The sequence below is a fragment of the Lynx canadensis genome, chromosome D2 (assembly GCF_007474595.2).
Source record: "Lynx canadensis isolate LIC74 chromosome D2, mLynCan4.pri.v2, whole genome shotgun sequence".
Taxonomy (NCBI): Eukaryota; Metazoa; Chordata; class Mammalia; order Carnivora; family Felidae; genus Lynx; species Lynx canadensis.
The window spans coordinates 29362766-29385786 of NC_044313.2; the positions used below are offsets into that span (position 1 = coordinate 29362766).

The 23021-nt window shown below is 46.4% G+C and overlaps 1 protein-coding gene across 4 annotated transcripts in view; it reads right to left on the minus strand.

Annotated features, from left to right (window-relative positions):
• Positions 1-1372: 1372 nt before the first annotated feature.
• The window catches only part of CNNM1 (cyclin and CBS domain divalent metal cation transport mediator 1), a 60381-nt gene continuing 38732 nt past the window's right edge, over positions 1373-23021 (minus strand). For 2 of the 4 annotated variants that reach the window (XM_030335381.1, XM_030335380.1), the window contains 5 exons: positions 17137-17300; positions 6800-6983; positions 6499-6648; positions 4766-4867; positions 1373-3782 (listed from right to left, as the gene is read on the minus strand). In XM_030335381.1, the coding sequence (XP_030191241.1) occupies positions 3703-3782; positions 4766-4867; positions 6499-6648; positions 6800-6983; positions 17137-17300 (680 nt within the window). In that variant the 3' untranslated portion in view covers positions 1373-3702. The remainder of the gene's footprint in view (positions 3783-4765; positions 4868-6498; positions 6649-6799; positions 6984-17136; positions 17301-23021) is intronic. The other 2 variants (XM_030335383.1, XM_030335382.1) reach the window with 1 other exon arrangement.

Below are 23021 nucleotides of genomic sequence, written 5' to 3' on the forward strand. Positions count from 1 at the left end.
GCTCTCATTCTACCCTGGCATATAGGCTAGTGTTTCTCTCAGTGTGTTCCATTGTCCCCATGCTCACCTGACAAAGGGTTTTGTGTTAAAGTTTGGGAAAAGCTGGGCTTAGTGAGTTCCATAGATTTTGCGGTAGGGCTTCTCAGGGCCTCTTCTGCAGGTGTGCCCTGCGAAGTTCAGAGGTAGGACTGTTTTTTTTTTTTTTCCGTTTCCTTTGCTCAGGAGGAGGACACTTACCTCCAGGGCCTGCCACTTCCTGGCTGCGTAACCTTGAGCAAGCCACTTGATGGCTCAGAGCCTGTTTCACAGACTAAAACCTTCACAGGGGGGTTTTGAGACAGAAATGAGTAAATGTATACCTAGCACAATACCTGGCACATAAAGACTTCACCAAAACAGCTGGTGTTTTCATTTATTATTGCTAGTAGGGTTAACAGACTGGAGAGTCTTAAATTGTCCACAGGCCACTAACTGACCGAAGTCTCAAATCCCAACCTTCCTTCCACAAAGATGTTAAATGCCCAAACACACCCTCTTACCTGTCTGGCTGCTCCGTCCTTGCGTTAGTTGGTTGAAAAATCAATATGCCTAGGGGCGCCTGGGTGGCGCAGTCGGTTAAGCGTCCGACTTCAGCCAGGTCACGATCTCGCGGTCCGTGAGTTCGAGCCCCGCGTCAGGCTCTGGGCTGATGGCTCAGAGCCTGGAGCCTGTTTCCGATTCTGTGTCTCCCTCTCTCTCTGCCCCTCGCCCATTCATGCTTTGTCTCTCTCTGTCCCAAAAATAAATAAATGTTGAAAAATCAATATGCCTAGCTCTCTCCTGTTCCTTTTCTCAGCCTTTGGTTGGAAAACACTGGATTTGTAACACTTTGGTTCCTCTCCAGAGGGTCTGCAGAAGGGAGCCAGTGTGGACCAACACATTGTTCAGGGGCTTTCCCGGGTCTGGCCCCCAAGACCTTGAAGTTGGAAGGTGCCCAGCCCAGTGCCTCACCCGTCACGTGGGTTCAACAAATGCCAGCCCCTTCTCATTATCGGCTTGTTACTTCCTGTCCTCATTCACACTTGGGCTTCTCATTTGGGTTTTACTTTCCATTGCTGGCATTTGTTCCAGCAAAATCTTACCCATCTGGCCTCCAAAGTAGAGCACCAGTGCTTTCCTGTAACCTTAAGTACAGCTTTGCACCTGGCCTTGAGAGCCTTGCCTCTTGAGGCAGGTGGGCCTCAGGTGAGACCATTCCATGTGTGCTCCGACCCAACCAGCATCTCAAATGTGAAACTGCTTGAGAACTGAGCTATTTCAGGGGCAAGAAAAACATTCCAGGAAAAGCATTTTCATTTTATTTAAAAATTATTTACAATTAAGCCTTCATGAATGCTTTATTTTAAAATCTTTTTTTTTTTTTTTTTTTAACTTTTTTAACCTGAAGGAAATCTTGGGGAATAGAGTGGGGAATAGGGAGGGGAGTGGTGACAGGCTCCTTTGGGAATTTGCAAAGGGATGGGTGTATGCAACAGCAGTGGCCTGAGCCCCATGGCCTAAGCAATAATGACAGGAAGACTAGCCAGGCAGGCCCCCTTGGGCCAGTGGCCAGCTGGGCAGGAAAATTGCACAATGACAGTTCTTGTTGAAACTCAGTGTTCACCGGTTTGGGTTTGAGGTGCCCGGCACTGAGGGCTGACACTTTGCCAGTTCCTATTAGGCAAGAGTAGGTGTTGGGAGTAGGTGGCAGCTGTGGAATCATCTAGGAGTCATGCACTGCTGAGCCTCAGGCAGAACTGAGCAAGGGGTGAGAAGTCAGGCATACACTGCTGGAAAGAGCATCTCCAGTGGGAAAATCTTTACTTCCAAATGCTGTGGCCCTCTTGTCTGCAACATCTGCTCTGGTTTGGTGGGGAAGCGGGGACAAACGTGTGGGGGTGTGGTATGATACCCTAGGTTGTGCCAAGGATCTCTGAAGACTTCCACTTCTTGGCAGGTCCTAGCTTTCCCCATTGATTTGCTAGACACTAGAGAAGACCACTTGTATCTGTCTCGAACTGCCCACTGTTCACTTCACTCTGCATTGCAGAAACTTTGGGCTGAAAGTTCCACTGAGTTCAAATAGTGGTTTTTAACTCTTTGTGGGTCTGAGACATTTGAGAATCTCATGAAAGCTTTAGCCCTCTGGAAAACACACATAAGAACACATACACTAAATTCTGACAGTCTTACGGGCTTCATAGACCCTCTGAAGTCCAATAATGGGACCCCTGGGGTGACTGACCCCTACATTAAGAACCCCTGAGTTAAAGATTCCTATGGGTAAGCATTTTCTTTTGAGATGCAAATAACCCAGAGGAATGAATTATCAGTCTCCTTCCCTCTCCATGTGATTACTGACTGAATGGGTATGGGGGTGTGGGAGTGACAGTTTGGGGGGAAAGAGGGGGTAAGCCTGGATAGTATACCCCAGGGGAAGGTTTGGAGATTGAGCAGGCACCACGGGATCACTGGATCCCTGATTGAGGGAACTCAGGGAATGGGAGACAGAAAGGGAGACAGGTGTCCCAAAGACAACCTTCACTTATTTCTACATTTTCCCAAAGGTTGGTTGGCTGTGTGGTTAGTGGTCTGTGTGATTAGTGATTTTATTCTTGAATTAGGTATGTGGAGTTATTTCGCCACCTAGTGGCCATACTTGGAATTGACTGTGCCCATCCGGGTGAAAAGAGATCTAGGAAATTCTTGGAGTGAAGTACACTTAGCTGACCTGCTGGGGAGGAGTAAGGGGTGGAGTGGGGGGAACAGATGAAAAAGGACAGCGATTCTTCAATGTTCCTGTTTAATGCACATTGAAGTCCCATGAGAGCTTGCATCCTTCTTGGCTGACCTGGGCACTCTTTGGTTTGTCATGGCTATACTTGCTTTAACAGCTTAGAATTTTTCTACATAAGTTTTTGTTTGTTTGCTTTGATTTGAACTTAAAACCTGAAATTCCATCTCTGGCTCCCAACTGGGTCTCTGCTCTCTGCTCCTTCTCTTCCAGAGCAGATTTATTGATGGATTGATGACTGCTGATAGGGAGCCAAAAAGATGTGTCCCTGGGCAAGACGGTGACTTGATGTTCCATCTCATTGTCTTTCCATTCCAGCTGAGACACACTTCCCAGGCTGCTAGAATCCTTATCTAACAGGAAACTGGTCACCGACAGTTTTCTGTTCTGTAACATCACATGCCACCATTGCCGAGTCCCACAGCTCTAAAGTCCTGGGGAAACTCTTGGTGTATCTCCTGAACTGACCTTCATACCTGCTGCTCCAGCCGCCTATACTCCTGTCTGTCGGTGGCGCCTTCTGAGCTAAGCTAAGCATGAAATATGGCATGGGGGGGATCCCAAAGAACAAAAAGGGAGTCGGGTCCCAGAGTGGCATTGTCAGCTTGGGGTCATTTCTTCTCCAGTCCCAGACTGTGCCGTGGAGAAGATCATTTCTAGCATGTTCCACCGGAGGCCCCTCCATCCATGATGGGCACACCAAGGCTCTGAGTCAAACTGGAGGCAACAAGGGGAAATCTGCCAAACTGACTGCTAGGGGCGAAGAGGTGGTAAGGAAAGCAGAATGCTCTGTCACCTGTGGGAGGCCTCGGGAGACACAGAAGATGGGAGGGTGGGTTCTCCCTCAAAGCTCTTGAATCTCATACACCCAGCAAACACTGTCTGCCCTGTCATGTGATCAGAGGCATTAAATTGGAGTTCTCCTCAGAGGCTCTCTCTCCGTCAGGTGACCTCTTCCTTTTTCGACCACCTGAAAAACAATTTGTAAGGATCAATCTCTGGCTGGGAGGACATTCCTTGATATGGACTCTCTCCAAAACAGATGCGGAAATGGTGGCAAAGCCCTTGACAGTTTTGCAGAAAGTAATCTGCATTGCATCCTGGTGTTGATATCAGCATATTTACATCTACCTGGGATGACATCTCCAAAAAGCCAGGCTAGTGCCAGTGGAATGGAGATTTCCTGAGAGGATTGAGTAAAGCGCAGGTAATGCCTCAGAACCAGGTCTTTCCATCTCCTCAGAACCAGGCCCAACTGCCTGGCAGACACCTCCTGTGAGAAGGCTGGTCTCACAGCCTTTGGCGTTCCATGAGCCAGGGTTTTGGTGGGTGTAGCTGGGGGCCATTCCCACACACCTACGTTCTATAGCTTGGAAACAACCTTCTTTCTGCATTGGGGCAGGTGGGGTAATCATACAATTGTCCTCAAGGATGGAAGGGCACTGTGTTCCCAGCTCTGTTGTTTTTAGGGAGGAGTATTTTTCTGCTATTGACTTCCTTCCATGAAAGATACTGCTTTCCTTTCTACTGAGTCTCTGGGACACAAATTCTTTCTTTAAAGGACCAGACAGTAAATCTTACAGGTTTTGCAGGCCATTTGGTCCCTGTTGCAACTGCTCAACTCTGCTATTGTGGCCATAGATAACAAATGGGTCTACGATCCAATAAGTCTTTATTTACAAGAACGGGCAGGAGAGGGAGGCCAGGATTTGGCCGTGGCCATGGCTTGCAGACTCCTGTCCTAGATGACAGCCAACTGAATGGGATGCATCCCCCCCTCCCCCATTATCAAGGGCACAGTACTGGCCCAAGCCCTGTTACAGATTTCCATGATTATACCTCATTAGGTTCCCACAAGGAGTCAATGGTTCTTCCTCCAGGGGTAATATCCTAACATAATTTTTCTACTAACTAGCTGGTGGGAGGCTTTCATCTAGGTGAAGAGCTACTCACTCAAGGTTCTCAGCAGCTTCTTGCCCACGGTTTCCTCAAAGTCGCTACTGCAGGGGCTGGTCTCTGTGTCCAGGTTGATATTGCAACATTCACTATCTGATGCTGAGAGAAAGGAAAGAAGAAAGAACTCAAGTCTTCCCAACCTACACACCCAGGGATGTAGGAAGGGTGATTCTGAGTGATGTTCCTCAGCAGGTGAAAGTTCAAAACCAGAGCCAAGGCAGCGGTGGCTGTAACAGGAGGGGATGTCCAGGAAGCTGTTGGCTCTCATTAGTTAGCAAAGGGCAGTTTAGTGCCACAAAAGGAACAAAGAGACCAGGAGCGAGAATCTAACAATATAAATGTTATTTGGCAGCAGAGAGATGAAGAGGACAAGATGTTCTCTGTTCAGTATCTTTGCCAGACAAAAAGCACATTTGAGGACCCTGAGGTGGGGATACTTACTCAGACCCTGGGAAATCACAGGACTCAGTAACAATTAAGCACACATCTGTTATGTTTCCCACCGAACCCAGTGGGGATTTAGAGAGGCACAGAATCTCAAAGCCAGGAAGAGGCCCAGGCCCTTAATACCAGTGAGGTAAGAACCTGACCTGGGAGGCAGAGTGGGGTGGTGGAAACAGCATTGCACGCAAAGCTATGAGGCTGATCCTGCTATTAGGGCAGTATATAGACCAGACAAGTCTTTTCTCAGGGCCTCAGGGTCCGCATGCAAGGTCCCTGTGTCATACAAGGAGGAGGAACTAGATGAACTCCAAAGACTATTTTCTCCATTCTTACTCCTTTGATACAATTTCTTGCTACATGATTTAGCTACTGAATTCAGTGTGTGAGGGAGAAAAAGAACACCAGTTCTAAATTCCGGTCCTTGCATGGTGCTTATGTATGTCCCAGATATTCTCAGTTAGCCACAAGTTCAAATATATTGTTGTACTGACTGCAAAAATTGATGAGCACTTGTTGGGTCATTGCTCTGGACTCAAGGGGTCTCAGACTATGGACTGGGGCAGGTCTGGGAGGTCAGGTGTGGGGGCACAGGCACTGCTGAAGGCCTGGGGAAGTAGATCTCAGTGGGGCAAGGACAGGAGGATCTCAGGACAGGTGGGACATAGGGAACTCAGAGCAACACCACTGCCAAGACAGAAGCGTTGAGAGACTCAGAGATGATATGCTCTCAGAACTCAGGACAAGTTCTACAGATTACCTCCTCTGGCCCAAAAGAGGGGAAGAGTGCTGCCAGTAAGAGTGCTGGCTGACGTCAGGCTCCTCATCTGTAAGGCAGGTCTCTAAGAACTACCTAATACAGAGCATGGTACCACGCACTGCGATACACCCTCTGTATAAGCTATTTCATTTATGCCCCAAGCTACTTCATGACCTAGCCACCATGGTTTACATCTATTAACATAAGGAAGAAACTTATCTGTTAAGATAAGGAAACAGCATCTTAGGTTAAAGTAACTTGCTGAAAATCGCATAGCTCCTAAATGAAGGAGCCAAGATCTGAATCCAGATGGAAACCTAGCTCCTAACGCCACCCTACACATGGTCTTCCTGGGAGAATGGATCGACAGGCCTGGTGAGGGGTTGGCACTTAGAAAAGTGTGAGTTTCCCTTCCCTCGCTCACTGTGTGAGGAGGTGGTAATATTACATGGGGGCTGGGGTCCCTCCTTGATTTTCCCCCGGGCCATCCCAGTGCCCAACGGTGACGACCCCAATTTCCCTGCCCGACCTGCTGTCGTAGGAATTGCTGCAGAAGACAGTGAGAGCTGCTGTGTGCTCTGTTCCTCGAGGTCCGTCATTTCTTCCTGGGTGAAGGCCATCTCCTCCATCCTCAGGTACACGACCTCGCCGGGGCTTCTCAGCCCATCTGAGCGGCTGCCTGGGGAGGATAGCAAGTGTGTGCCCATCTGCTCTGGAGAAGACCTGCGGCTCCAACTGCTACAGGATGGCAGCTCTGGGCAGGGTTGAAGGAGGAAGGTGGGGCTGCCCTCACCCCGCGGCAGCCCAGCCCATCCACCCAACGGACTTACACGGCAGGCTGTTTCTGTTGCTCAGGAGGGTGATGGCAGGGTCATCCTTGGGGGTCTGGGGTGTACCCCGGGTCGTAGGGGCTTTGGTGGAGTCTCCGTCAGCAAAGGCCTCCATGTCGGGGGACTGGGGTGAGCTGTCCATGTGGCAGGCAGTGAGTGCATTCTGGTACTGCTGCCGAGTGATCTAGAAAGAAGAGGCAGAGAGGGGAGGAAGCTCAAGAGGGGCTGGGCAGAGCCCTCCTTGGATGTGGTCAGCCTCTCCGAGCTCAGAAGCAGCCCTACTAGGGTGCTTTGGAACTCCTGACCTCTGCGGGTGAGGATCCATGAACCGGGTCCTTTCCCAAGCTGTACCAGCCTAGCAGTTGAGGGACAATGAGTCCCCACTGTCATTTTTATTGGCTCTGGACTTCCATGGTGCCCCTGGAGGAGCCAAGCCTTCTCCTGAGCCTCGGAGGAGGTTGGAGGGCACCTTCAGGTAGCAGAGTACTTGCCCATAGAGAAGTTTTAAATACGTGCTTCCACTATTGCCACGGGACCTCTTCCTAAGGGTCCACAGGGAGTGTAGTGAGGGAAGCTTTGCTGCTCCACGTCCTGCTGTCAGGAAGCTGGATGCTGAGGCCTGGGAGTGCACAGTCATTTCTCATTTGGACTTGGCCCGCCACCGGATGTGGGATCATGCTCCTATGTGGGAAAAGTCCACAGCAGAGGTCTCCGAGCTCCTTCATCAGATCATGGGAGACTTCCTAGCGACTTTCCTGATGTGTCAAGCCTCACCCACAAGTAAAAGCATCTGGAGAATCAGGCTTAGCCAGACCAGAAGGGAATTCCCGTAATTCCAGGAAGGAAACAACATGTCTTTTCTGGAATACAGAAAGGTTTATCTGTCATCTCTGTTCTCTGGGTGTATGTTGCAGACTCATGCCTCGCATCCTTGTGTCCAGTAAAAACTAGCTAGTTTTTGTGCCACCCAGGATAGAAATGTGCTACCATGAATCCATGAATGGCACGGGGTGAAAAGTGACAATGGCACATAGTGCCACACCATGTCTTCTCAAGCACTATGGTCACCTCAAATGTTTTCCTCCCTTCTTCACTGCATTTGGCTAGAGAACAGGCAAAACCACACACTGTTCATGTTCCTTCCCTTTCCTTTCAGGGCAGGATTGGTATTACATGTTGGAATAGTAAGGCTGCGTGGCTGGTAATAGGAGAGGGAATGGTTAAGATTTCCACGTTGGAATGGAGGCGGCTTGAAGCTGGTTTGGTATCTGGCAAGGGCTCTTTTAACAGTGGCCCCTTGTCAACTGCCCACTCTCCAGCACCTGCCCTCTAGACCCTCCCTTCCCCGGTGGCTTGGATGCCTGGCCTCCCTGGGGGCTGTGGGTGATGCTCAAACTGAAGTCCTGGAGTCAATCCTAGACAGCTCAGTACTCACATTCTCAGGGGGGTGACTCTCCATCACTTCTGGCTCATCCCACTTCTGCTTTCCTCATACACCTATGTTTCTCCTTTCCTTTCTGTACAGGCTGTTGCTCTGGTCATTTTTATTGAGTATTTTATTCTGCTTTATTATCCTCTGATGTTCTTTCTACATTTTCTAGATTCTATGGTCCTCTAATTACCCCAAAATGTTTAAAAATTTAGCACTCATCCTGAATGTTAGGTTGTAATCTTCACCAAAATATCTAGCCTCGACAACCATTCAGGCAATGTTTTCTCATCATAAAGAGAAATCTTCTATTTCCCCTCAAGTTGGGAACTCATTACTTTGTTGGACATTATCAATCTTTTCTTCTCTAACAAACTTCAGGATGTCTTGCATGAGGATCGAGCAAATTCCAAGCACAACTAATCTAATCACAAAACACCAATTAAGAATGTATGTCTTTTTGCATTTTGTATGGGAGACCCACATGCAGAGATCCCAAGCGTCTAGCTATACTACTGCCCATTAGAGGGGACAAAGATAGTTCTCTTGATAGTTTAAAACCGTTATTCTCAAATTTCAGCATCGGAATTACCCAGAGGCCTCGTTAAAAACAAGATTGCTGGACCCCATTCTCAGAGTTTCTAATTTGCTAGGTCTGGAGTAGGGCCTGAGAGTTTGCAGGTCTAACGAGTCCTCGGGTGATGCTGATGCAGCTGGTTTGGAGACTGCACTCTGAGCACCACTGACTTAAGACCTAGTTAAAATCAAACACAGTCCTCCTACTCAGGTTTTGAATCCTTTAAAGGATTCAAATGGATAAAGTGGCAAAGTGTTAACTGGCTTTGATATTTTTCAGGCCCAAATGGCATGTTCTCTGCTTTATGGCATGCAACGATGGGGGTCTCAACTTAGCATTTGCCTAAAGTCTTCAATAGATTCAATGTTACTGTAGACTTTTACAGCCCCCTTTGTTGGGAAGTGAGAAATCAGGTTCCAAAATTTCCCCAAGAGATGTCAACTCTGGAGCCTACCCTCAGACTAAAACCTTACCTTGAGTCAATCACAGAACATCAGGCGTGTATTAGAGATTTCACCATCAATTGACTGTGATGCTGCCCATACTGATGGTTCAGGGACTTGCAGTGTTTCAGAGAAAGGATCAAAGTGACACGCTAATTATTCATGCCTCCCAGGACAGTGGTTCTCAACCTTGGCAGCACATTTGAATCACTTGGGAAGCTTTAAGATATCCTGATACCCAGGCAACACCCTTAAGCAATTATATCCAAATCTCTGAGAGTGGGGCACAGACATCTGGATTATTTAAAGCTCCCCAGGTGATCCCAATGCACATCACGGGTGAGTCCAATGCTCTGGACTCTTGGAAATGCCCCTGTAACCAATTATTATCTACACTCCCCTTAATAATTGCCTTCACTGATGTTTGATTTTCATAGTGGACCCCCAGCTTGCATACAGGGCTGAACTAAAAAAAAAGCTCCATATGAAGAACATAAACTGGCAAAACTTGCAGATGAGGCCAATATGTACTATTTTTTTCTGATGTCTTCCATAGTCCTATAGTAATCCATTTGATAAATACTTCAAGAAATTACTGCCAGGAAAAAGTTCCTTTCTCTAGAAAAATGGTATACTTGATGAGAACACAAATGTCCACTACGTTTGCCCTCTTTGCTTTTAGGACCAGGAAGCTCACAGATAAATTTATTATTTACTTACAGTAACAAACTCATGCCTTATTGCTTTTTCACCGAATTGGTTTGCAATTTCTTTTTAATTTCTTATTTAAAATATTATATATCATTTTTGGAAATCATATATATTACTGGAAGGGCTATCAATTTCATAAAAGAGATGGAACTGATATTAGGTTTTAGGATGTGGGTGGGAGGTCTAGTGCTAGTGTTACTAACCCATAAGAGCTTGCTCTTGCAGGTAGAGGTTGGGATAGGAGGGTGGAACCTTCCATCCATAGGGTATATTATGGCTTACAGAGCACTTGGGTATGTGTTACCCCTTTGCTCTTCATAGTGACTGTGTTGGGTAGGCATGAAGGCTCTTTTGATCCCCATTTTACAAATAAGAAAATGAGGTCCAGAAATGTTGAGGGATTGCCTCAAGTTTGACAGTTAGCAAGCTTTCAGAGTCCTAGCCAGGGCACTGTCTCCACTGTATGGGTTTTGCCTGGGAAAGTGCTATTCACTCATGGGAGCCAGGGAGGTGGCAGGGGAAGTGAGACTATGAAGCTCCAAGTTTTCAGAGGGAGAAACTCCAGAGCCTAACAATGGTGCCCCTGTAACCTGGATATTGTAGTTTAAAGGCCTTTAGTCTTGCTCTTCAGGGACAACAATCTCAGCCTGGGCTCTGCACTGTGAGTGGGTGTGCCTGGCTGCACTAGGCTGTCTTTTACAATCCTTTAGAGGAGGTGTCCCAATAACTGCTTTGTAGCTTGGGGTCTATAGGCATCTGATGACCGAAAGCCAGCTGGCACACAACTGGAACCAGTGTCACCATCAAACCCAATTCTCTAATGTGTCCATGGGCTTCCCAAAGGTGGAGCTTTCTTTAGAGTCTTACAGGTTCTTCTGGCTTAAAGGACAGAAACATTTCCTAAATGACTCTTGATAAGCTCACCAGAGTACTTGATATTACTCTTTTTGGGTTAACTAGTTTAGATATGGCTTTTAGTTTAGTCCCAGTGTTGCCACTTTCAAGCTGGCCTGTAACAGAGGCCCAGTGATAATGAGATAACGCCATTGAACCTGCCATCCAACTGTTAGAAATGACTGTTTAAAACACGTCCACATCGGTCTCTCACAAGTTAACTCTATAATGGGCATACATTTCGAAGAAAGGCATCAAATCTATCATCATCTCATTTCATCTAAACTGTGCATGGCACATCATGAGGTGGGGAAGGGGCAGGAGCAATGGTCCCTCTGCCCCCGGAGTAGGAGTGAGTGGAGGTGTTGTCAAGGCAGGATGAGGTCTTAGGGAAGTAAATCCATAACTAAGAAAATAAAGTGAAAGACAAAGTAGGGGAAGGAAGGAGATTCCAAGTAGGGACAATGACAAAAGGAAGATGGAGAGGCAGAGATGATGAGTGAAGGGAAGACGGGAGGAAGGGAGAAGGAAGGGGGTATGTTCTTGTTTGACTGTGAGATGGATTTATGGGCTCAGTTGGGACATTAGCTGTTCTGCCCAAGCTAGAAGCCTCTCAGGAGTGTTGCAAAGTGCTGTATTTAGTTTATTTCTGGACAGGTTCTGTCCAGGCCACATGCACAGTGAGCTGTACCATTCTCTCTTTGTTCTTAAGAAAAAGTGATATGTCCCTTCAGGAACCTGGGAGCAAGGATCCGGGAACTCTAACCCTCTTTAAGCATTGTTCTGGAGCAAAAGAATGAGCTGGGAATAAAACATTACATCTGGTAACAATCCTGAGTAAATGTACTCCTTCCTTATAAGGTACTGAGTTCCGTGTCATGGAGGCATTCACACAGATGTTAAATAACCACTTGTCAATGATGTTAGAGGGAAGATTCAGACAGCTACGGCCAGGACCTAACATTAGAGGGAAGAAGCATGGTTCTGCGTAGGGGGAGCAGGGTGGTTGCCCAGTACAGGGGTAGGGGCAGAGGTTGGGGGCGGGCCTATACTGTTGGTGGATGGTTGTATAGAAGGAAAGGTACTACCCACTAGTTACCTTCTCCCTAAGTCTCACAGCCTTGTTTTCACAATGCTTCCTCTTTTTAAATATATATATTAAAAAAACCCATAATCATAAACTACTGACATGTCAATCTGTCGCCTTGAAAGAAATTGTTGATAAGGCACCACTCTAGAAAATGTGTTCAGGAAACAACCTCTCACCAGCTGCATTTTCTAGATTCAAGCATTACTATTTTTTTTTTAATTCAGTTCTTTTATTGTTACTATTTTTTCACATTTTTGATTCAAGCATCACTTTTCATCACCTTGCTTCTCTTGTTCAACCATGTGAGAATTTCTTACTATCTAAAACAGTACTGTCCAATAGAAATATAATGAGTTGCATAAGTAATTGAAAACTCTCTTGTCACATTAAAAATAAGTAAAAACAAATAGAGGGAATTAATTTTAATAGTGTTTCGTTTAAGCCAACATATCCAAAACAATTTCACTTCAACATAGAATCAATATAAAAGTATTAATGAGGAATTTTGCATTCTGTGTTTGTACTAAGTCCTTGGAATCCAACGTGTACTTTGCATGCACGGCACATTGATTTGGATGAACCACAGTGTGTTTGGCAGCCCCATGTGGCTACTGGCTACTATGTTGGGCAGCAGAGGTCTAGCAGATCAACCTGAATCTCTCTGCCCAGTTCTGATAATCCGGCCTTGTGCCCAATGGTGCTCCCACTGCTCGCACACGCAGAACCACTGGGCCAGCCCAGCTTCTCTCTTCACACTCCCTTGAATGCACTGTGCTTACTCATCTTCCATACGCCTGTTTATTGGTATCCCTCCTCCTGTTCTTTCCTAATTCTTAAAGGTCTGGTCCATTCACAGCAATACAGTGCTTAAAATAAGTGTCACACAAACTCTTAATCAATTAGATACTACCCTGCTTTGGTCACTATTGCTTAACCTACATTTCTTCTCTCTTACTAGATTTTAAACTCATTAGGCAGAGGATATGTTTTACATTTCTTAGTATAGCCACTGGTGTCTAGATCCCTCGTTAATGCTCAACCTACTGATTGGCTCATTGAGGAAGTCAAACCACTGCTCAAAAGCCAACATGTTTTTATTCTCTCTTTATTGCTGTAGATACAGGCATTTCTTAGTGCAGCTTGAGTTCAAATTGTCTTCTCTTACACAGCAGCCAGTTAGGAACTCAAGCATCCTCTAAATTACAAAGGAATGGAGACCTGTTTACCTTGAAACTAACCGAAGTAACTGTACACTTTTGGACATTTTGAGTTGGCAGCCAACGTGTCCAGAAGTTAACCTTCAACCAGTGTGATGACTCCTATCATTTAATGAAGTTCATCTCTCACAACACCATCTTGCAATTTAGGGATTCTGCCACCAGATGGTGATGGGGCATTTTGGTCACGGTTACACAATCTAGACTATAAGACATCGGCCAAATAGTCTTAGTTTAATGATGATATTTACCAAAAGCATTGTTAAAAAATTTATAAGGATTCTTTGGTACCTTCATTCATAATTTACTATGACTAATCGTGGCTTTAATATCTCTCCCAGATAATCGTTAGATACAACTTTCTAATTTTGAAGCTTATCTTTTTTTTTTTTAATTTTTTTTTCAACGTTTTTTATTTATTTTTTTGGGGACAGAGAGACAGAGCATGAGCGGGGGAGGGGCAGAGAGAGAGGGAGACACAGAATCGGAAACAGGCTCCAGGCTCTGAGCCATCAGCCCAGAGCCTGACGCGGGGCTCGAACTCACGGACCGCGAGATCGTGACCTGGCTGAAGTCGGACGCTTAACCGACTGCGCCACCCAGGCGCCCCTTGAAGCTTATCTTAAAGTCAAATTACTTCCGGACTTAATAACGTTCTGGAACTTTTGTTGGACATGAAAACCCCTTGCAAGCTCTCCATGCAGCCAATCACAGGAGCCTGGGCCGTGAGGACACCTCTCTTCAACAGTCTTTAGCTTCCTCAAAAGCTCCCCCTCTGTTAAAAAGGTAGGGGGGCAGGTGGGTGAGGGGAATAAAAGGGCAGCCCTAACAAGTCTATTACATCAGCAGAAGGGAATTTTCAACTTTAGTCTAAGGCATCAACTTAACATATATATATATATATATATATATATATATGTGCACGTGCACATGCAAACAAGTGCACGTTCAAACAAGAGCTTGAACTCCCAAAGTTCCCTTCTATAGAATTGTTACAATTGAAGTTTTTAAGAGACTGGGGCAAGGATTTGAAGGAGGTTTCTGAATAATACTTTAATTGGTTTCTAACCTCCCCTCAACTTCTACTTTTGACATTTAGTCTTCTCAATGTCAACATGTCGAGGTGGGAAAAGGGACCATGTTCTGTGTCACTTAGCCGCCCTGGGTCACAGCAAAGTCCTCTGGCCTGACCAAAAGGATGACACCTGCACCTGAGAACTGACCTCGGGTTTGGGGTTCTCAACATCAGGAAAGACACTTCCCTTTTATGTTCCTCATTAGCTGTAGAATGTCCCCTTTCCTTATGTTCTAGGCATGGATATCCATGAGCTCATCTGTAAGTTTCAAGAAAATCCTTACAAACTCCATGCCAGGTATTCATCTTAACACATTCCTCTTTGTGGAGCTGTCCAATACATCCCCTGAAAGTGCTCCCCAATCCAGGCACACCTAGACATGTTCCAGAAAACTCTGGGCTCACCAGTTGATCATTAAATAGGATGCCTCAAATTCTCATTCATTCTCCTCCCCAAACCAGCAAGCAAAATCTTCATATTGATTTCCTAAACTTAGGATGTAAATAACATTAGGGACTGAAAGTCTATGTCGCTCCCCGCCCCAAATTCCTATGCTGAAATCTTAACCCCCAGCGAGATGACATGTGGAGGGGGCGCCTTTGGAAGAAGTTAGGTCCTGAGGGTGGAGTAATTGTGAACGGAATTAGTGTCCTAATAGGAAGACAGCTTGCTTCCTGTCTCTGTCTCTTCCCCCATGTAAGGATACAAGGAGAAGATGGTTATCTGCAAACCAGAATGTGGGCTCTCACCAGACACTGGATCTGCTGGTTCCTTGAACTTGGACTTCCAGCCTCCAGGACTGTGGGAAAGAAGTGTTTGTTGTTTAAGCCACCCAGTCTATGACTATTTGTTATGGCAGCCTGAACTAAGACAAATGTGAAGACCTAAGAAACAAACTTAATTGAAAATTCCCAGTGCACTTATAGTAGAATTAAGTGCCTTCCTCTGGCTTAAGGATGCCAGACAACATTGCTGCTGACCGTCCACTGTCATTTCATGCCGGCCTCTGTCTTTGCACGCTGCGTACCAGCACTCAGATCCACGAACCACCGAGCTCTTTCCTGCCTCTGTGGTTTCTCTCTTGAACATTCTCCTCCCCTCCCCTTTCAGGTCCCAGAAAAAATGTCGTTTTGTCAGTCTGCTCTGATAACCATTCCTAAAGGAAACCCCTTGCCAGCTCTGCCCAATCACTGTTTATCCCGCTACCTTGTTTGTTACCTTCCTAGCCTTTATCACTACCTGAAATTAGGTTCTTCATGATGCGGTTACTTGTTTATTCTCTCTGTCCCCCTCCTAGAAACTCTAGGAAGGCAGGAGCTTATGGTCTTGTTCACCATAGTATCTTGTCAATATCAAGCACAGAGTAGGTATTCAGTCAATATTTGTTGAACCGCTTACTCATATTGTGACTTTCAAGTTCTTTTTCCACAAACCGTGTGACCAGTACTACAAACCAGGAAGAGCTAGCCCAGTAGAGTTTCTCTGTTCTCATTTTTTCCCTACCTCCACTTCTGAGGAAGGCCTGCAATGAGAGGGCTTCAGGACAAGGAGGCAGGGAGGAGAATCATGGACTTCAGTTTTCTGACATTTAACTTTAGTGTCACATTAGATTTGTTAAGTGTCCCCAGTCACACACACCCATGAGTATTGCTGGGTTAGTTTCCACAAGTTATTTCTTCCTGGGGCTCCTTCAACTCTGATTTCCCACAACTCTTCCTAAAGACTGGGGTTTTGAGGGTTTGGACTCTGGAGACAGAGAGACTGAATTCCAAAGCTTGGCTCTACCACTCACCAGCCATATGACCTTAGACCCCTCAAGCTCCAATGTCTTCATGTCTAAAATGGTTATGACAGTAGTACCTACCTGACAGGGTGGTGATCAGACCACCTGGATCATTCACACAAAGGAGTCCCAAAGCGCATGCACAGAGCACCCCACAAACAGTTATTCACCCCACCTTCCAGGCTCAGCCCCTCCCTTTGGTAACTTTCTATCTTTATGTTTCTGTCTTCACCTCAGGGTATCTGAAGAGTTCTGGAACACAGAAAGCCAGGCAGTGCACACTGCTCTCAAATTATCAGAGCTTGTGTTCTGGACAGAAGGAGAGAACCTCCTCCCTCCTTTGTGATAAATATATCTCTCATAATCCAGCCTGCGACTGGACAAGATATACCAACTCAACTCATTGGGTGTTTTGTTGGACTTGGATAAATGGGGCTCACTCCAGGCATGTAACAGTTTGCAGAATGCTAGCAAACAAAACCTATCAAAGCACGAGAAGGAGGACATTTTAGAAGGTTTCTGTGCAATACCAATCTTAATGTGAGGTATGAAGCAATGGCCCCCCTACTCTTTAACTACAAGGTAATGAGCACTGTGGCCTCTCTCCTGCATGTGCAAAGTGATGGATATTCCGAGCTCCACTGAGCTCAGTGATTGCTAAGGGTGTAATGGTTACACAAAGGGTTTTTGCTTAACATACCTGCCAAATTGCATTTTAGACTTGAAACAGAAAGACATAAAAATATACTATCTTATGGAAAATCACAGCATGGTTTCTTCCATATACTTGGTTTATTAATCACCTGCAAATTTATCTCGGAAAAACAAATCAACCTGGTGGCAATGGCAGGGGGTTCAAAAGAAACAGTTCACTGGCAACTTGTCTCAGGCAACCTAATTCCGCACTGGTTTATGCCTCAGTTTCCCCACACAAAAAATGGGGATCAGGAGATCTTAAAAGAGTGACAAATTAGTAATCAAGCTAACCAAAAACAGGGCCCTTGTAAAGCCAGGGAACAATTAGCACCCAGCGTTATCTTGGCGCATTGGATTGCACATCCTGTCCTGCTTCCCCAGCCGGCTGGCAAGCCGGGGATGGCCCTCCCGGGACAGTTACCTTCACAAATTGCACATCGCTGAGGATGTGCACTGAGTAGTCGGGAGTGTAGAGGTTGTTGCTGCTGCTGCACAGCTGGGTGTTGCTCCCCCCAAAGTCACTGCGCTCGCGGTTTGGAGACTCGGAGCGGTTCAACCCGCTGCAGCGAGAAGGGGACCGGTTTACTGCAGACAGTGAGGGAGAGGTGAGGGAGAAAAGGCAAGGAGAGGCGGGTGGGGAGAAAAGACAGGAGAACAGAAAGAGCGATGGGGAGAGGGAGGGGGAGAGAGAGAGAGAGAGAAAGAGAGAGAGAGAGAGAGGTGTTGTTTACTAAGGGCCCACAGGACTTCTAGGCGGTGGTAGAACCAGGCCCTCACCCTTCCCGTCAGAGCCCAGATGCTCAGTTTGTTACAGAACTCACGGCTCCACTCTGTGCAGGCTCCTCCTGCTCCCCACAACGTCCACCAGGGAGGGGCTGGGGCAGAGGGGTCCACAGCCTTTCTCAGTTCTGGTCTTTGGGTTAAGTGCTGGAGATGAGGACCGAGCTGTGAGCGTGGTTAGCTACTCCAAAGCATGAGATCCTCTATCAGGATATAAACTCTGTTCACGAACCTTATTTTACAAAGGCGAAGGCCTTGGGTTTGACAGCACATAGAACCAACCCTTGCCATGGTGAGCCATTTTGGCAGGGATAACTCAGGTCTGCCCTAACACTGTCAGGACACTGGACAAACGGAGACCCACAGACCTATTCAATCACATGGGTACCTATTCAAATCACATGAATAAACTGTTAAAATCTGTTCTATCCTTGTCCTTGACAACTATACCTTCATAATATAACGTAACGTAACGTAACGTAACGTAACGTAACGTAACGAAACGTAACATAACATAACATAACATAACCTGGAAGGCCAACTCCAACTCCTTAGAGTTTTCTGCTAAAATATAAAACATAAAACAGGGTTGTATGGGGACAAATGGCCCCTACCCTAGGGGCTTCCCAGCCTCCTTATCCGCCCCACCCTGCCCCAACCGGGAGGTTTAGGTGAGGAATTTCAGGATTCTGTATCTGAAATGTGGTCCTGAAGGAAGAACAAAGGCTCTCAGTGGGCACATCTCTTTGGCCCTATGAACTCCTCACCTACACGGAGGGCTGGGACTAAGAAGGACTAAACGGGGGTCCTCTAAAGTGTGTCTAGGGCAGGATTCCATCTAGGCCTAAGTGGGGGTGGGGGAACAGAATACTGGAATAACCCCCAGGACTTCTGTCAAAGGCATCTCAATGTTCAGAGTCAGTTTTGTTTTGTTTTGTTTTGCTTTTTTGTTTTTTTAACCACTTTCAAGAACCATTCCTAGGGAAAGTTCAATTAAGACCACATCACTTGGTTTCAAAATGGATTGTGTGAACTATCTTCCCCAGATCAATGGAAGAGAGGGTCTTGTGGTGACCCTAGCAGAATCTCAACCGCAGAATAAACCTGAAGGAGAGACTGTCAAGCCCCCTCCACCCCTCTGCTTCCCAACAAATGCCACTCTGCATTTCTTCCCAGAAAGGGGAGGGTGTGCCGTCAGCCTCTCCTGACAGATTTAGTTCAGGGGCTCAAATGCAGAGTCCGCTTCCTCAGAGATTCCGCTCCTTGTTCTTCTAGGGCAGGACCTCGGGAATTTAATTCTGTCTCCTGAGATAATGGTGCCATCAATCAAGATAATTGATTAGCATGTATTTGGAGCTGAGTCCTTGAGGGTTGATGGTCTGTTTAGCTGCAAGCTGTTATTGTTGTCTGGCAAACTAGTGCAAAGGGTAAAATAACAATAGGCTGAATCATTTTTTCTCATTAGAGCCATAACAATCGCTGCCTTGATAGGATTATAGAATTGAGGATTTTATTTCCAGCCTCCCCTTCTCAGTAAGTGCCCTTTACATATATTCTGTCACTTATACCAGGAACCTGGGGGGTGCCCTTGACTCCTGCTGCTCCGCAGTCCCACACCAGGCCCTCTCACCTCTACTGCTTCTGACATAATAAGCCCTTGGGCATCTATGTCTGTCCCCACTCAAGTCCCAGTTACCTGGACCACAGTCCCATCTCCCTGCTTATAAGCTTATGATCACCTCAGCTGCCAGAAGCACATTAAATAAGCTTTCTTTTATTTAGTCTGAATAAAATCTAAATTCCTTGCTTCATCCCTAATGTCCCCCATGACCTGACTCCCGATTTCCTGTCTGGTCTCATCTTGGGAACTCTCTTCCCCTCCCCTGCTTGCTCTGCTCCTCTCAACCATGCAAGTGTTCCCCTTCCCTCGCCACCTCAGAGGATGGCATTTCTACTGCCCACCCTGCCCCTTTCACCCCCACCCCCACTGCTTGGCTCTCAGTCATTAGGTCTCAGCTGAAAGCCAACTTCTCTGAAGACTTTGGCTGAACTGAGGTTTCCCGTTTTCTTCTATCACTGTCCCTTGTTCATTCCTTCAAAGTACTTTTCACACATTTTAATTCATTATGTGTTTGTACTTGTTACGTCTACTCAGTTCAGTGCTAAATTCCATGAAGGCAAAGACCTGGTCTTTTCTGGTCATTGTTGTACACCCAGTACCTAGCACTGTGCCTGGCCTAGAGTAGGTGCTCAATAAAAATGTACAGAATAAATGAATCAGCACCTAAGGGTCCACTTAAGAGGTTTTACTTAGAATCTAAATTTTGTTTAAAAAAAGATTTCAGAGCTCTCAAATCATCCTGGATTAGAAAGCCTTTCCTTTGCAACTTAAAGCCATTCTGGGGAAGTTGACTTCTCCAAGAAGCTAGGGGTGGATAGAAGGACACTCCAAAACTGTAGCTGGAGAGAGTCAGAGAGTGGGCAGTGAGAATCCAGGGTACCAAGAGGCCTCAGGCTTTGGCCCAGTAACTCAAGGAAGAGGCCACAGGGAAAATGAGGACTTCGTCTGTTTAATAAAAGCATGTGAAACCAGGAATCCTGGCTCAGGTCTCTAGGGCCCTACCTATCCACTGGCTGATGGCAGGTCAGACCCCCCTCCACAGTGACCAAGGACTGAGAAGGACAGTGGTGGTGCCACAAAGAACAGAGCAAAGCACCCAGGTGATTGGGCAGAAAAATATGCATTTCATTTCTCGTTCTGGCCCCTTGAAAACAAGCTGTTGGGTTCTGGTGTGGCCAGACCCTCTGTGGCTTTTCTGGGGTGGTGGCTGCTAAGTAAGTCGATGGTGTTTCCTCAGGGGAGCTGCTGTGGAAAAGCAGGGCCAGCAGTCCTGCAGGAGGGGGACTTCTTTGTCGTGTGCGTGGAGTGTGGAAAACCCTACCCTGACCTGGTGGTCAAGTACCCTACCCTACCTTACCTCAAGTCCATTTGGAACAAGGGGACAGAGTGTGAGCAGGGCTGTGGATGCAGCCTCCCTGAGAAATAACCATCTCTCCCCGATAACCATCCACTTTGCCTGGTGGGACACAGGCTTGACATACCCCACATTTGCTGTTCCACAGCCTCATCCCTTATGTCACAATCCCAGGCACATTCCAGAAGGATGGCAGAGAAACACAGGCCCATCTATGTACTAGACCACTTCCATCCATAGAAGGCTCTGCCTGAACCACACTCACACTGTTGGACACAGGGGCCACCACTATATCCCCGTTCCCCCCAGGGTTCTTGTCCTCACTGCCACTCTGCTGTCACTCACAGGGACCACACGTCACATGCAAGCAAGATCGCAGTTGGGCTAGGAGGAGAAACATGTTTTGTTTTGTTTTTTAAAGTCAGAACAATGCTATTGAAGGTTTATTCAAAATCCCAAAGGATTCCCAACACCAAAAGATACAACTGTCTTACAAAGGTCAGGCCTATAAAAGCAATTTTTAAAAGGAAAAGAGCCCTCATTTCATGACAAAGAAAGTCCCAGCTCATCTGAGTGTTGTGCAAGATCAATGTTTTCGTGTCCCAGAGCCTGACATTCCTCAATAGGTAGGATGCTGATGACTCGGCATCTTGGTAATTGTGCACATACACTCAGAGGTTTCTGAGCAAGGGGAATGGAAATGCTTTTAATAAAAAAAAAGAGAAGAAATCAGTAACAGACGAGTGCCCCAGCAGCATGGCAAACTAGTTCAAGTTGTATAATTCCCCTTGGCATTTCCTAAGAGCAGAGGCCCAGTTGGGGGAGTAAAGAGGAAAATCCTAACTACAGTCAGAGAGGTCTAAGAGGGGACTGATCAAACAGTGATCATAAAACTGACCACAGAATCCCTCAACAGGAGGGAACAGCCAACATATCCCTTGTTCACTGTTGCTATTATATTACACCCTCGAGCTGGCCCTGGAGAGACTGGGTGGTGGGGAGCAGGGTTTTCTGCTCTAGACTCCTAAGTGCTGGGGAGAAGTATGATAGACCTCATTCCTACAGCCTTTTCATGGTAAGTCTACAAGGGATATCTGTCCTAGATAGTAAGCTAGAATTATTGAGGTTGGGTGGAGAAGGCCCTGGGGTAAAATTGGGTGTGGGGTTGGAGAGGGGGCAGAAGAGGACTTTACACTGTAACTGGGGCTGGATGGAATCTCCTCTGCACTGATAGATGGGGCCCCATGACTCTATACACAGCTCTGGGACACTTGCCTCACTCATGACACCTGTACCTGGAGCAGAACCCATGATACAGAAGAATACCCCACTTCCCTTTTCAGTCTGGGGATCCAAGGGGAAAGTAGGCTTCAGTGGCTTCCTGCTTCTATCTTTTGGAGCATCAGTGAGGGGCAAGGGGGAACAGCCCTCTTTGGTCATGGTCACTGTGCCATGGGCCATCTGTGTTCCCCAAACTGGATGGGGAGCTTAATTACATAGACCTAGAATAGTACAAACGAGGAATATTAAAATTCATCATTCTGGGGTAATATTCAACATCAGACAACCAAATGCCAAAAGCTCTCTGTCAGAGCTATAATGTGAACTCTGCAAATCAGCCCGAGTTAGGAGCCCAGATGAACTCGCTCACATTACATGGAGCTTTAATGGTTCCCAAATGTTTACTACACAAAAGCCAAACCAAAGGAATATTTCCACTTACCACATTTTACAAAGTAAAAGGATTATTTTTAGAGACTCCCTATATATTCTGGGAGGAAACTGTCCCCATCGATCTCAAAGCACATTTCAGATGGTCAGTTGAACACTGAAAAAGACTCCTTGCTTCTGACCTCTCTCCTGCCTCTGTGCTTTTGTGGATTTGGAAGGATTGTCATGGGGAACTCAAAATCATCTCCCCTGAGGAAAGAAAAAATGGATGACTCTGGGGAGAGGGAATGGTAACTGCAATGGAGCCGTGTACTCTCAGTGGGTTGATCAGAAGTTTACTTTTTAAATGAAAGCACCTGCAAAGCTGGCTAACTACATCACGCACTGCAAGCAATGCACAAAACCACTCCGCTCTCCTTATTTCAAACCTAAAGTTCAAATAGAAAGAAACTGCTATGGACAATGGTGGCAATATTTGGCACAGGGACTGGTGGCCTCCATCCACTGTGAGCACCATAATTCATTAGCACAACTGCTTTCAAAATGCTAATAAGTCACAGCCCTCTAGGGGGCACAATAGGAGAGTGGGACCTAGAAGACTTGGATTCCATACATCACCGGGTGCTCATCAGACAAGTGCATTCCTTGATCCCCGTCACCTATTTCCCTCTTTCCTTCACCCCTTCCCCTCTGTTAACCATCAGCTGAACTGTTCTCTATAGTTAAGAGTTTGTTTCTTGATTTGTCTCTTTTCCCTTTGCTCATTTGTTGTTTCTTAAATGCCACATGTCACCATATCGTACACCTGAAACTAATATAGCACTGTACATTAACTACACTGGGATTTAAAATAAGAAAGAATTTTGCAATACATACCCGT